The 12,359-nt window shown below is 43.7% G+C and overlaps 1 protein-coding gene across 3 annotated transcripts in view; it reads left to right on the forward strand.

The window, feature by feature from the left end:
• prkcz (protein kinase C, zeta) overlaps window positions 1-12,359 on the forward strand; it is a 99,328-nt gene that overhangs the window by 5,808 nt on the left and 81,161 nt on the right. For 2 of the 3 annotated variants that reach the window (XM_080898609.1, XM_080898608.1), the window contains exons 2-4: window positions 1,470-1,591; window positions 6,480-6,569; window positions 8,929-8,979. In XM_080898609.1, coding sequence (XP_080754735.1) covers window positions 1,470-1,591; window positions 6,480-6,569; window positions 8,929-8,979 — 263 coding nt within the window. Of the gene's footprint in view, window positions 1-1,469; window positions 1,592-6,479; window positions 6,570-7,160; window positions 7,930-8,928; window positions 8,980-12,359 lie in introns of those variants that run through there. The other variant, XM_080898611.1, reaches the window with a different exon arrangement.

The raw sequence follows: 12,359 nt of genomic DNA on the forward strand, positions 1-12,359 counted from the left end.
AATCCACATTAGTTGAATTAAAATATGTAATAATTTCAGATTTTCTGGTAAAAAGAGAGATGCACTGTAAACTGTTCAGTGTGATGTTGGATGACAGTAATGCATTCACACCCAAAACTGTGGCACCGTTTAAATGACATTAAACACATTTTAATGAGAGCTGTTTAAAGCCAAAGAGCTTCTGGGTAAATATGAGCTAGCATGATAAACAAAGCGCGGTGTGTATGTGTGATGTAATTCCACGCTGACCTGTGTGTTGGCCGGCTGCGTGGAGCAATGCCTGCTGGGAAGCAAGCTGTCTGTGCCCCACCTCGTCAGAGTCCAACAATCACTGACCACAAACTGTTGTGCACACACACCCAGAAACCTGCCCGACACACTGCCTGGGAGCTGTCAGTGCAGCACCTGCTCACGCAGCTCTAACACACAGCTGACTAACTCAAGGTTTATTCTAACAGTGTGGCATGTGCAGGCTGCAGACTTTGCTCCAATCAGCAGCACAGCACTGAGGCCGATGTTGACACTCAATATACGCACCCTTATTTAATGCTGACAGCTGATAAGGGCTGTGAGGTCAGTGCTGATATGAAATCAGTGCTTTCTTTTTCAGGCCGACAGATTCAGCCATGCTTATTGGCTCGTACATGTCATCCATCGTTCTGTGGATTTATACAACCTTAGCACAGAAAGAAAGGACCTGTTGGGTTGAATATTTCCTTTTTGTTAATCTTGGCATTGGCAGAGAACATTTGGCAAGTTTTCTGTGGGCACAATCCACCTGCTCCACTCTGCTGCTCAACATTTCCCTACAAGCAGATCCATTTAACAGGGAGCTCCACTCCACTGGTGTACGATTTCTGCCAAGAAGCAGTGTTACAGCAAGAAATCATCAACCAGACACAAAGTGTTTGGGCTCAAGTAAAAACTGCCTGGAATAAGGAGGTGGTCCAGATCAAGGCAGCACTTTATTTAATGCCTAAAGGTAACAGATATTGTTCAGTACAGTCTGAAAACAGTTAAGAAAGAGAAACTTGGTGCTTATCTTTCTCGGCTGTGAGTGGATTGAGTGGGTGGTTCAGTTCACACCTGTAACACTTAGTGTGATTGTGTCAGTTGGTGCACCGTTAAGACAGACCTGAGCCCACAGTCCTGGGCCCACAGTGGATCATTAACTCCGCTGCAGAGGCCAGCCAACATCTTTCTCTCTGTCAGACTTGTCCCAGTGTAAATACCCTAAAACATTTAAGTTTAAATTTAAATACTGTATAAAACACTACATTTTCACTAATATTTGTGGGTGTTTAATTGTTTCTTTCTTTTGTACTACTTGAACACTAAAGCGGCCCTCCAATGAGACGACAGCTCCAGCCCCTGCTTTAAAGGATAACAGCTGATTGGGCCAAAGAGGAATGTCTGCAGAGGCGACAGAGCGACTGGGTCCTGACGTCTTTGTGTTTGTGTGCTTTCAGGGACATTTTAATCACAGACTTGGCTGCAACAGTAACCTTTGTGGAACTGTGTGAGGAGGTGAAAACCATGTGCAGTGTTGCCAGCCAGCAGCCCATCACACTCAAATGGATCGATGATGAAGGTGGGTGTGCCTCACAGTCAGTGTTGGGAAGGTTACTTTTAAAATGTATTCCATTACAGAATACAGAATACATGCCCCAAAATGTATTCTGTAACGTATTCCGTTACGTTACTCAATGACAGTAACGTATTCTGAATACTTTGGATTACTTAATATATTGTGGCGAGTTCAGACAAGGAGGAGACGGAGGTATCGTTTGGTCTTGCTTCCCGTGAGCTAGCCAGGGAGCACAGCCGTTTATTACATTTGCAGAAGAACACACTGCCACTAGCTAACTGCTCAGCGCGGCAACCACAACACACATAGGGCGCCCTCTGACCCCGGAAGGACACACCGTCGCAGCGAGAGGGCGTCACCCGTCACCATGGCAACATACACAAAACATAACTGTACAAGCAGAACCCCGAACAGCCCTGACCCGCTACAATATTATCATGCTTTTTACAACAACGTGAATGTACTATTGCTGTGTGATTTATTACTATTACTGAAGGTCCGCGACTCCGAACTGTAGTAAAGGGACCTCTGACTAATGCTGGGCTCACACTGTGCGATTTTTGGCCCATTTTGAGCCGATTTTTGAGTCGTGCGATCGTTTTGGCGATCGGCCCGATTTTGGCCTTCATCGTGCGTCGTGCATCGTGTAGTATACGTGGGGTAACGAGAAGCGATTGACACCTCACGACCAGCTCCCGATCATCAATCGCTTGGTCGTGAGGGTGTCGCCGCAGTTTGCCACACTGCGCACGCGCAAACACAAATGTCAGCGAAAAAGACGGCGTAGCACGGCAGTGCAGCGTGTGATCTGGACACAAGCGATGGAGGCACAACCTGTAGAACCATCCGAGCCCTTTCGATGTGGCCTCACAAAATTATCACGACCACAACAACCGTGAAAATAGTTGGATCGACACTGCTGCTCAATCACAGCTGCCTGACCAATGTTTTTCATTAGCAATTTAGCAAAGTTGATGGTGGTGGTGTGTCTGTGTGAGTGAAAGACGGAGAGGGAGAGCGAGCGACAGAATTTCTGTTATAACCTTCATTTTTTTGGACGCACAGTGTGAGCACTCAGGTCGCATCCGAGCATCGGGCCGTATAGTGTGAGACCCTGCATCGTGACCTATGAACTTCTAACCCCTGCGAGTCAATCGTACAGTTTGAGCAGGAGCTGAATCGCGCGACTGAAAAAATCGCACAGTGTAAGCCCAGCATAATACGGCGGGGTCCCTGTCGGCTGGTAGCCGAAAAATAGCTCTACTTTGTTGTGTGGGTCAACTTTTCTTGCGACAGACAGAGAGAGGCGTTGAAAGGCTGCTCCAACGGAACTTGTTGTTTTCGGAGGAAAACACGAACACAGTGTACAGTCGAGTCTTAATAGCTTACTTACAACTGGGCTCGTCAGGCACTCTTCTTGGCTGAAGTGGTTATTATTATATTTACATGCTTCCAGCTCCCGTTTTTCCTCGATGACAACTCGTACCTTTCCACTCCCCTTTTTCTCCCTCCTAGCGCTCACAGACACATAACGTGTATGGCAGTCCATTCTCCCAGCAGCACGGACTACACTGAACATGATGCTACATTCTTTAGAGCTATGCTTGTAGCATTCTGCCTGTTAGCTTAGCACAACAACAACAACAACAACAACGAAAAGGCGCTCTCTCACCCAGGAAACACACAGTCGCAGAGAGAGAGCGTCGCCCTGTAACCATGGCAACCGTAACGCTGCCGCCTGGAACAAAAGAACGTAGCTGTCAAACAAAACCCAAACAGTCCTGACCCGCGACAAAATGAAACAGGAAAGTACCCCAGTGTATTCCATTTATTTCAACAAAGTAACTGTATTCTGAATACCACCTTTTTAAACGGTAACTGTAACGGAATACAGTTACTCATATTTTGTATTCTAAATACGTAACGGCGGTACATGTATTCCGTTACTCCCCAACACTGCTCACAGTCACAGGTCCTCAGCCTTGTCATTGTTTCTGCACAGGCTTCCTGTCAGGTTTCACTTTACTTTTGGTTTCATGGCTGTAGGAGATAAGACCCCACCTATATTTTCAAACTACTCCACCTCTATTTTCCAAGCCAGATTCTTAGACTTCCTGTGAAAACTATAGGGAATTGTACATTCCTGTCCTTAGCTCTAAAATTCTGGAACAACCTCCCAGCCTCTCTTCACAGCCTTGACTCTGAGGCGTCTGTTAACATTCCCCACCTGACACATGTTTAGCCTGCATTGTTGCCATTCACTTTGCCTGGTCTCCTGGTCAGTTTTGGCTTTGTGGGCGTCTCCTGTAAAAAATACAAGCTGCTTATCAATCAAAACCAACTGATAAACAGACGAGTATTAATGATTCCAGTGCACAGTTTCATATTTTTGAAAAATACCCTGCACCCAGCCGGTTTGTCTGATAAGTGTCCCATGTAGCAGGGTACCCTCACAGCAGAGACTCTCTGGGTTGTGTGTGTGTCACATCAGAGTGTGGTGTGGCACTTGTTGCACTGAGAGCAGCATTTGTATGTGAAAAACACAATCAGTGATGAATGTCACGTAACAGAGAATAAAGCGGTGCAGGGCGAAGCATGTCTGTGCTGTGTTAGCTTAGACAGTGAAGTGTCCTATAAGAATGTCTCTGTTTATTGTAGAGAGAGACAGAGAAGGTCAGCTATTTCAATACCCTCCATTAAAGCACCATGGTTGGCAAAATCTACATGAAAACTGTTCCTGTGATAGGTGGAAACATTAAACTTGTGTCACCACTTGAGGCAAAAACACACCATCCAGTGCAAATAGGCTTTGAGACACAGCAGGTTCACTTTGATGATGTGACAGTATCCTGCAGCTCCTGGACAGTACCCGAGTTGTTGTTGGTAGTATTAAGTAGTTATGTTATGCTAGCATAAATGTCACACACCATGCGAAAGGCTGTCCAAAGACGCAGACTGACAATGCAGACTGTGCACAGAAGTGACACAGTGAGGAGCAAGTGGACTTTCTACAAGTTCCTGTGTTATCGTAACTTCACTGTCTGCACATTTCCCTCAAAGCTGTGTCAGGAAAATGGATCCAACATTTGTCACACAGTTTATGATGAATAAACCAAATAAATGTTGTTATTTTGTTTCAAGTCCACTAAGCCTCGACTACAATGGAAATACTCACAGTCACAGTGACTGATCATTAGCATTGTTACCAAACACACCACAGTAATTCAAAGAGATGCTGTCTAATATTGTCAAGATAAAAAAGTGATAGAAACAAAGACCTGTGACTTTTGTTTTTCCATGTTTGTCCTTGGAAATGAGACTTTATTTTTCTCCTTAATGTTCTGCACACAGCACATCCCATAATAACAAAGAAAATGTATCACAAATAAAAACACATCATGTACATGGATAGTCACAGTGTTTGCTTTGGAGCACCTCTGGCAGCACTTACAGTCTGAGGACTGGGTATGGCACTGTAAGCCTGGCTGTTTCCCGTCCTTTGTCCTCTCAGACTCCATCACGGGGGACGGGCAGCATTGGTGCCATCTTCACATCGAGTCTGGGCTCTGGCTGGGCAACATCACAATGTGGCTCCAGAGCCACATTGTGATGTTGCTGAACCTTTGTCCAAGGCCCGAGTGCTTTGGTTATCATGAAGGATGTGTGTGCACTGCTGCATTCATTTATTCTTTCTCTCGGCCGCTCGAACAAAAAAGCCTGATTGACAGAGCTCCAGAGAGGAGAAGCTTCTCTGCAGCACTCCACCAGAGTGACCGTCGGGGTTTTAGTCCGCTCCTTGAGTAAGGTTTTCTACTCAGATCACTCAGATGGGTGGGGTGGCCTGGGAACAGTCCTTTGTTGTTACAAAGTTGTTGCCTTTGTGGATATTGGCTGCACAAATGTTTCTTTTGCTTGATATAACTCAGAGGTGTACAGACAGGTCCTGGCACATCGTGCTAGATGGTTGAATATGGGGACAAGCAGAGTTAACCACTGGACTCCAGTCAAGTTGTAGAAGCTCTTCACAGATGAGACAGGATGTAACAACCTGTCAGTATGTCTAAAATGAACATGCTTTAATATAACTGTAATATTTTTGTTTTTCATTTTTAATCATTTGTAAAATAAGTTTGTAAGAATTTCAAGCGAGTTTTTAAAAAAATTTTTTTATTGTCATCATTATGGGATATGTTGAATGTTGAGGTGAAAAATGAATTGAATCCACTTTGGAATATGGCTGTAGCATTAAAAATGTGAAGAAGTGAAGCGCTTTCAGTACTGTGCAGATCTTTGGCCACTATAGGAACAGGGCTGCACCCTTTGAGTAATTTGAATAACGTGATTATAAAAACACGCTCTGTAGCGCTCAGCTGTCACCATGTTGACGTGTGTTTCACTCACATTTGTGACTCAACATAGACTTGCAGGTTTTTCAACCAAAACACTGATCACACAACAGCAGCAGTGATGATGATGATGTAGTTTAACATGGAGTCCAGCTACACACAGCGAAGAGCAAAGAGGCGGAGGATGTTGTTATTGTGTTGTTATATTTTCTAAAATGGAAACCTATGAAGGATCTGTGGGATTTTTCTCTTTTGAATATGTATTATTGCTCAGTAATAAAAGTATTGTATCCGATTACTTAGGTTAGATGAAACTTTATTAATCCTTCAGGTGGGTTCCTCTGGGAAATTCAGTTTACTTGATAAATTAAGGATAGATTACTCTATTACATATTACTATTACTCTAATCGATGGTTGCAGCCCCAGTCAAAAGTAAAAACTCCTGAGAACTTAAACTGAATTGGACTGTTAAACCTCGAACAGTCTGTAGTCCTGATCAGAAGATTATATTGATAAGATTGCATGCATGTGTTTGTCTGTGTAGGGGACCCGTGCACCATCTCCTCTCAGATGGAGCTAGAGGAGGCGCTACGGATTTACAGTCGAACCAAAAGGTCTGGATTACTGTTGCATGGTGAGTTTGGGAAAACTTTTCATTAAAGAGGATCTGCATGCATATTTCCAGGAGTAAACTACCGGTCAAAGGTTTACAACACCCCAATTTTTCCAGTTATTTATTGCAATTCAAGTCGTTCAAGTTCAGTGAATAGTTTAAAATGGTACAAAGGGTGAACTGCCAGAGGTTAAAAACAAAGGTAAGGTTACCCACAACTGAAAAATCACGTACATCTTAGAACAAAAAGGCCTTTTTCATGGGTTAACAATTTAATCTGTTCTGCAGCAATGGAGGTTGATCAAGCCTTGAAAGCTGGAGCTACTAATTCCTACAGCTGTTCCAACTTTCCTGGATTACTCCCCCCCCTCCCCCTCTGTCTGCATTAAAGCAGTGTTGCAACACACTGTGGTACCATACGCTCGTCAGCATCCATTGAACAGTGTTGTACTGCAGAAAGTAGTGTGATGGTACAAGAATGGGGAGAAAAAGGTGATTAACAATGGAAGAGAGAGACCATCATAACACGTATAAATGTCGGTCTGTCCTACAGAGAAACTGCAAAGAAAGTCAAGGTGTCAGTGAGTCCAGTTTCCTTCAACATCCAAAGGCTCAGAAACAAACTGTGACAGGAAGAGTTCTGCAGACCCAAAGATACGACTGAATCAGAGGACAAGTTTCTGAGAGTTAACAGCTGTGTGATGGGCAGCTCACAGGACAACAGCTTCAAGCAGCTTTACAGTGGTCGTAGTAAGAAAGTCTCAGTTTTGGCTGGGCCGTGAAACACCACCATTGGACTGCTGAAGACTGGAAGAAGGTATTATGGACTGATGGATCAACATTTGAAATCTTGTGTTCATCACACAGGATCTTTGTGGTCGAGTAGGTAAAGGATGGTTCCACAGTGTGTGGTATCAACCGTCAAACATGGAGGAGGAAGTGTGATGGTCTGGGGCTGTTTGCTGGATCCAGGGTCGGTGACTTGTACAGAGTGAGAGGCTCCCTGAACCAAAACACGTACCACAGCATTGTGCAGCACCATGCAGGACCCTCTGGTATGAGCCTAGTTGGTCAAGGCTTCATCCTACAGCAACATAAAGACCCAAAACATAGATCCAAGCTGTGCCAGAACTACCTCAGGAACAAAGAACAAGGTGGTGAGCTTGAAAACACGGAGTGTCCAGCACAGTCTCCAGACTTAAACCCCATCGAGCTGGTTTGAACTGGACAGAAGAGTGAAAGCAAAGCAACCTACAAGGTCCACGTTTATGGGAACTTCTGCTACAGATATGGGAGAATATTTGATTTCTATTGTAGAAAGAAGCCACGACTGTCTTCAGCTGTTATATCTGCCAAAGAAGGCTACTCTGATGGGTTAAAGGTTAGAATACACTTTGGTCTATAAACTGATTCCATGATTTCTTTTTTAACTCCAATTACTTATTTGTGCTATGCTTTCATTTCAGAGTGCAATGAGACAATAAACTGCATCACTTTCAATAAAAAACTGGAAAATTTTGGGTTTTCTTAAACTTTTGAGCGGTAGTGTGTATTTTTAAGTGGTTGGATATTTTATATATTTACTAATTACCATGATTTTTAAAATGATAATTATAGTATCTTCTTTTTGCTTTCACGAGTTAATGTGAGTTAATGTTTCTATGGTTTGTTCTGGTAGGAGGTGCTTAAGCATGGTGTTGGTCCAATGCTGGACTGCTGGCTAGTCACCATTAGCCATGGAGTTAGCCCCGAGTTTTATTTCAGCCGAGTTCCTGTAGGGTCTATAAAACAGCTTGAACTTTGTTTGTTCCTGTTTCTTCTAACACATGCATCATACTTAAGTATTCAGGTCTCAGGCCTCTGAGTTAAGACTGACTGAAATAACATTGCCAGTGTAAGCTTACCTGTCCATACTGTAAATACTGATATCAGATAAGATTACTTAAATTTAATGCATGCCACACTGCTTTTTTAAAAACTGTATTAACGGGGTGGCTGTAGCTCAGAAGGTAGAGTCGACACCCGGCTGCCAAAAACCCTTGGGCAAGATTCAAACCCCAAGTGTCTGCATCCAAAGGAGTGTGAATGTTAGAAAAGGTATGAGTGGGTGAACCTGTTGTATAAAAGCCTGCGCTCAGAGCTCAGCAGGAAGCACTGTGTATGTACCCGTCCACTCTGGGTGGAAACCATCTCACTCAGGAGGAATGCTGTTTGACTCTATAGGTGTGTGTGAAAACAGACAAGTTCTGCTCGTTGACCTTTCACACGGTCTTTTCTTCAAATAGAAGTAATGACATTTTTGGTTCCATTGACAAAACAAACTGTGCTGCTTGGTATGAGGACAACAACAAATGTCTGCTTTCCTTTCCTGTTTTTCCAGTATTCCCCAGTATTCCAGAGCAGCCGGGAATGCTCTGCCCCGGAGAAGACAGTGAGTAAACCTGCTCTGCTTTCATTCTGTGAGATCAAGTGAGAGTGGATGTCCTTGGACACGTATGTGTCCACGTGACACAGATATCCAGTAGGATTGTCAGCGTTAACGTGTCATCACAATTCAAATGTGTAGCACATGTAACCCGTCTGGAGCGCAGAGTGACTCAAAATCCCTGCAATGACTCTGTCAACACATTTCAGGCAGTCTGGCCGAAGTTTGTCCGTGCTGCGCTGCAGATGGGTTAAAGATTCGAATCACGTTAATCCTGATGCTGCGTTAACATGTTAACGCTGACAGCTCTAATATCCACGTGTTCATTTTCTTTGTTTCCACAGCTGATGTGTGCGCTCTGTCTCAATAATCAGGTGTGTTGACCTGTTTTGCACCTCTTCTGTCATTGTTGTTGTTGCCCCTGCAGTTCCATCCCACACATGTGCGATTACTGTAGCAATAAAATGAACGTGTCCATCTCAGTCCATGCATGTGTGTTTCAGTGCATTGACACCCGTGTGTGTGCGTTCTGGTTCTTGTATACACTCTGATGGGAGTATAACAGGAACATGTTGTGCAGCAGTGGTGTTGACCCTAGATCTCAGTCAGAGCTGGTGGCAGTGGATTGGTGTGTAGAGCCAACCCAGTCCATATATCCCCAGTCCCAGTTTACCTGCTTCCAGACACCATGAACACCTTCCTGGGTTGAGTGTGTGTGCCCTGCCAGACTGCAACGTGAGAATATTTTAATGTTATGGCTAGGGATGGGTATCGTTTAGGTTTTATCCGATACCGGTGCCAAATCGGTACTTTTGAAACGGTGCCGGTGCTCAAACCGGTGCTTAAAGAATGGAGAACACAAAATTGGTCCAAAAACCTCTCATATTCAGCTGTTTTTTGTAAAAATATAACAATGTTAGCCTTTTCTGCAGCTATGGGGCATATATGGTATCACTCTTGGCTGGAAGCAGTGCTTAAACAATGGAAAAAACACAAACTTTGTCCTAAACCTCTCATGTTTAACTGTTTTCCACTTTTTCTTTGGTCATTTTAGCCTTTTTAGCCAGGGTGAAGGGAGTATCTGCCATCAAACAAGAGGACAGCCGCATGTAGCTATGATGATGTTTGCTAGTTCACCTTACATGCATTAATGTAATAACACGCAGAGAAGAACGGCTGCTGCTGCCACCATCATCCGTCATCATTTCTGCTACACTGGCAGGGCTAGGGGCCAGGACTCTCCTCTTCGTGTTTTTGGGGGATGTTGCATAACAGGCAACCCACCCGCAGTAGATGTGCTCGGTGTGAGGTCTCGCAGCAAGCTATCAAATACGGCGCATTTCTGGGCTTTTTAAAAAAACGCTATGCGTCGCCAGGTGTTTCATCGGATTTGAGGTGTTACCTCCTTTGACAGTATCACAGTATCAGCTTAAAGCACTTGTTGCAGGCTGCTGAGTTTGCATATTTTGCTATGAAGTACAGCCAGACTTTTAACCGCTTCGCCTTGGGCATTTTTAATCTGTAGCTCTGCTTTAACAGAACGTACGTACGTACCTGGCCCCGCCTACTATCCTCGGAAACGTAAAATGATTGGCTAGAATCTAAAGTGTATCACAGCTCAGGAAAAAAAAGCACCGAAATAAAGCACCGAAATGTGCGCTGCTTTTCGGTCTGGTTACTACCGTTTATGTCAGAACCGGTGCCATCATGGCACCGGACACCGGTACCCATCCCTAGTTATGGCTGATATTTAATTTCTGTGGATTTTGGGCCTTCATGTAAGTCTGCAGGTGCAGGGCTCTGAACATCAAACACTCTATATTAAACTTCTTAAGGGTGATCATCAGCTGGTTCTTGAAGAATTGAGCATGATATGGTAAGCATGCCCATACGGAAAAGATATGTATAAATAGGGATTGGTATCGTTTAGGTTTTATCCGATACCGGTGCCGAACTGGTACTTTTGAAACGGTGCCGGTGCTTAAAGAATGGAGAACACCAACTTTGTCCAAAAACCTCTCATGTTCAGCTGTTTTTTTTTGTAAAAAGATAACAATGTTAGCCTTTTCTGCAGCTATGGGGCATATATGGTATCACTCTTGGCTGGAAGCAGTGCTTAAACAATGGAAAAAACACAAACTTAAACCCTCTCATGTTTAACTGTTTTCCACTTTTTCTTTGGTCATTTTAGCCTTTTTGGCCAGGGTGAAGGGAGTATCTGCCATCAAACAAGAAGACAGCCGCATGTAGCTATGATGGTGTTTGCTAGTTCACCTTACATGCATTAATGTAATAACGTGGTTAGCCTACTCAACGTAAATTACACACAAACAACATTAAGCTACTCACGCAGAGAAGAACGGCTGCTGCTGCCATCATCATCCATCATCATTTCTGCTACACTGGCAGGGCTAGGGCCCAGGACTCTACTCTTCGGGTTTTTGGGGATGTTGCTAACTCCGGGTCCGATAACAGGCACCACACCCGCAGTAGATGTGCTCGGTGTGAGGTCTCGCAGCAAGCTATCAAATACGGCGCATTTCTGGGCTTTTAAAAAAAATGCTATGCGTCGCCAGGTGTTTCATCGGATTTGAGGTGTTACCTCCTTTGACAGTATCACAGTATCAGCTTAAAGCACTTGTTGCAGGCTGCTGAGTTTGCATATTTTGCTGTGAAGTACAGCCAGACTTTTGACCGCTTCGCCTTGGGCATTTTTAATCTGTAGCTCTGCTCTAAAAGAACGTACGTACCTGGACCCGCCTACTATCCTCGGAAATGTAAAATGATTGGCTAGAAGTGTATCACAGCTCAGGAAAAAAAAGCACAGAAATAAAGCACCAAAATGTGCGCTGCTTTTCGGTCTGGTTACTACCGGTACCCATCCCTATATATAAATCATATAGAGTTTGTATCTGTCTTGTGTGAAACTTGTATGAAAAGCATACAAGAGTGAAAACAGATATAAGATCCCTTGAAAAATTATATAAATGAAACTTGTATGTTTTGGATACTTACTAAAACAATATATGAAAGTAACGAGAAAGTGGCCACTTTCATGAGTAAATCATATAAGCCTTATATGATTCACTATATGAAGTAGGCCACATCTGATGCAAGTCTTTTATAAGTTTTTACTATTTCTTTTCCATATGGGTGGATTTCAGTAAGAAAGCACCTTAACTGAATCTTTTTGGTGTATGAGGGGATTTTATGGTTGGACTTGAGAAGCAGTTTGAGGTAACCAGGAGTTAAGAGTTTATCCTGTCCGTGTAACACATGCAGAACTATTTTAGACGTGTCGGTCAGGAAGCTTTTCTGCAAAGATGTTTCTGTGTCATTTGTGTTTTTGCTGAGTTCATGTGTGGAGTCGTCACCGCTGCTGGCTC

This window comes from Rhamphochromis sp. 'chilingali', assembly GCF_963969265.1.
Source record: "Rhamphochromis sp. 'chilingali' genome assembly, chromosome: 12".
Classification (NCBI taxonomy): Eukaryota; Metazoa; Chordata; class Actinopteri; order Cichliformes; family Cichlidae; genus Rhamphochromis; species Rhamphochromis sp. 'chilingali'.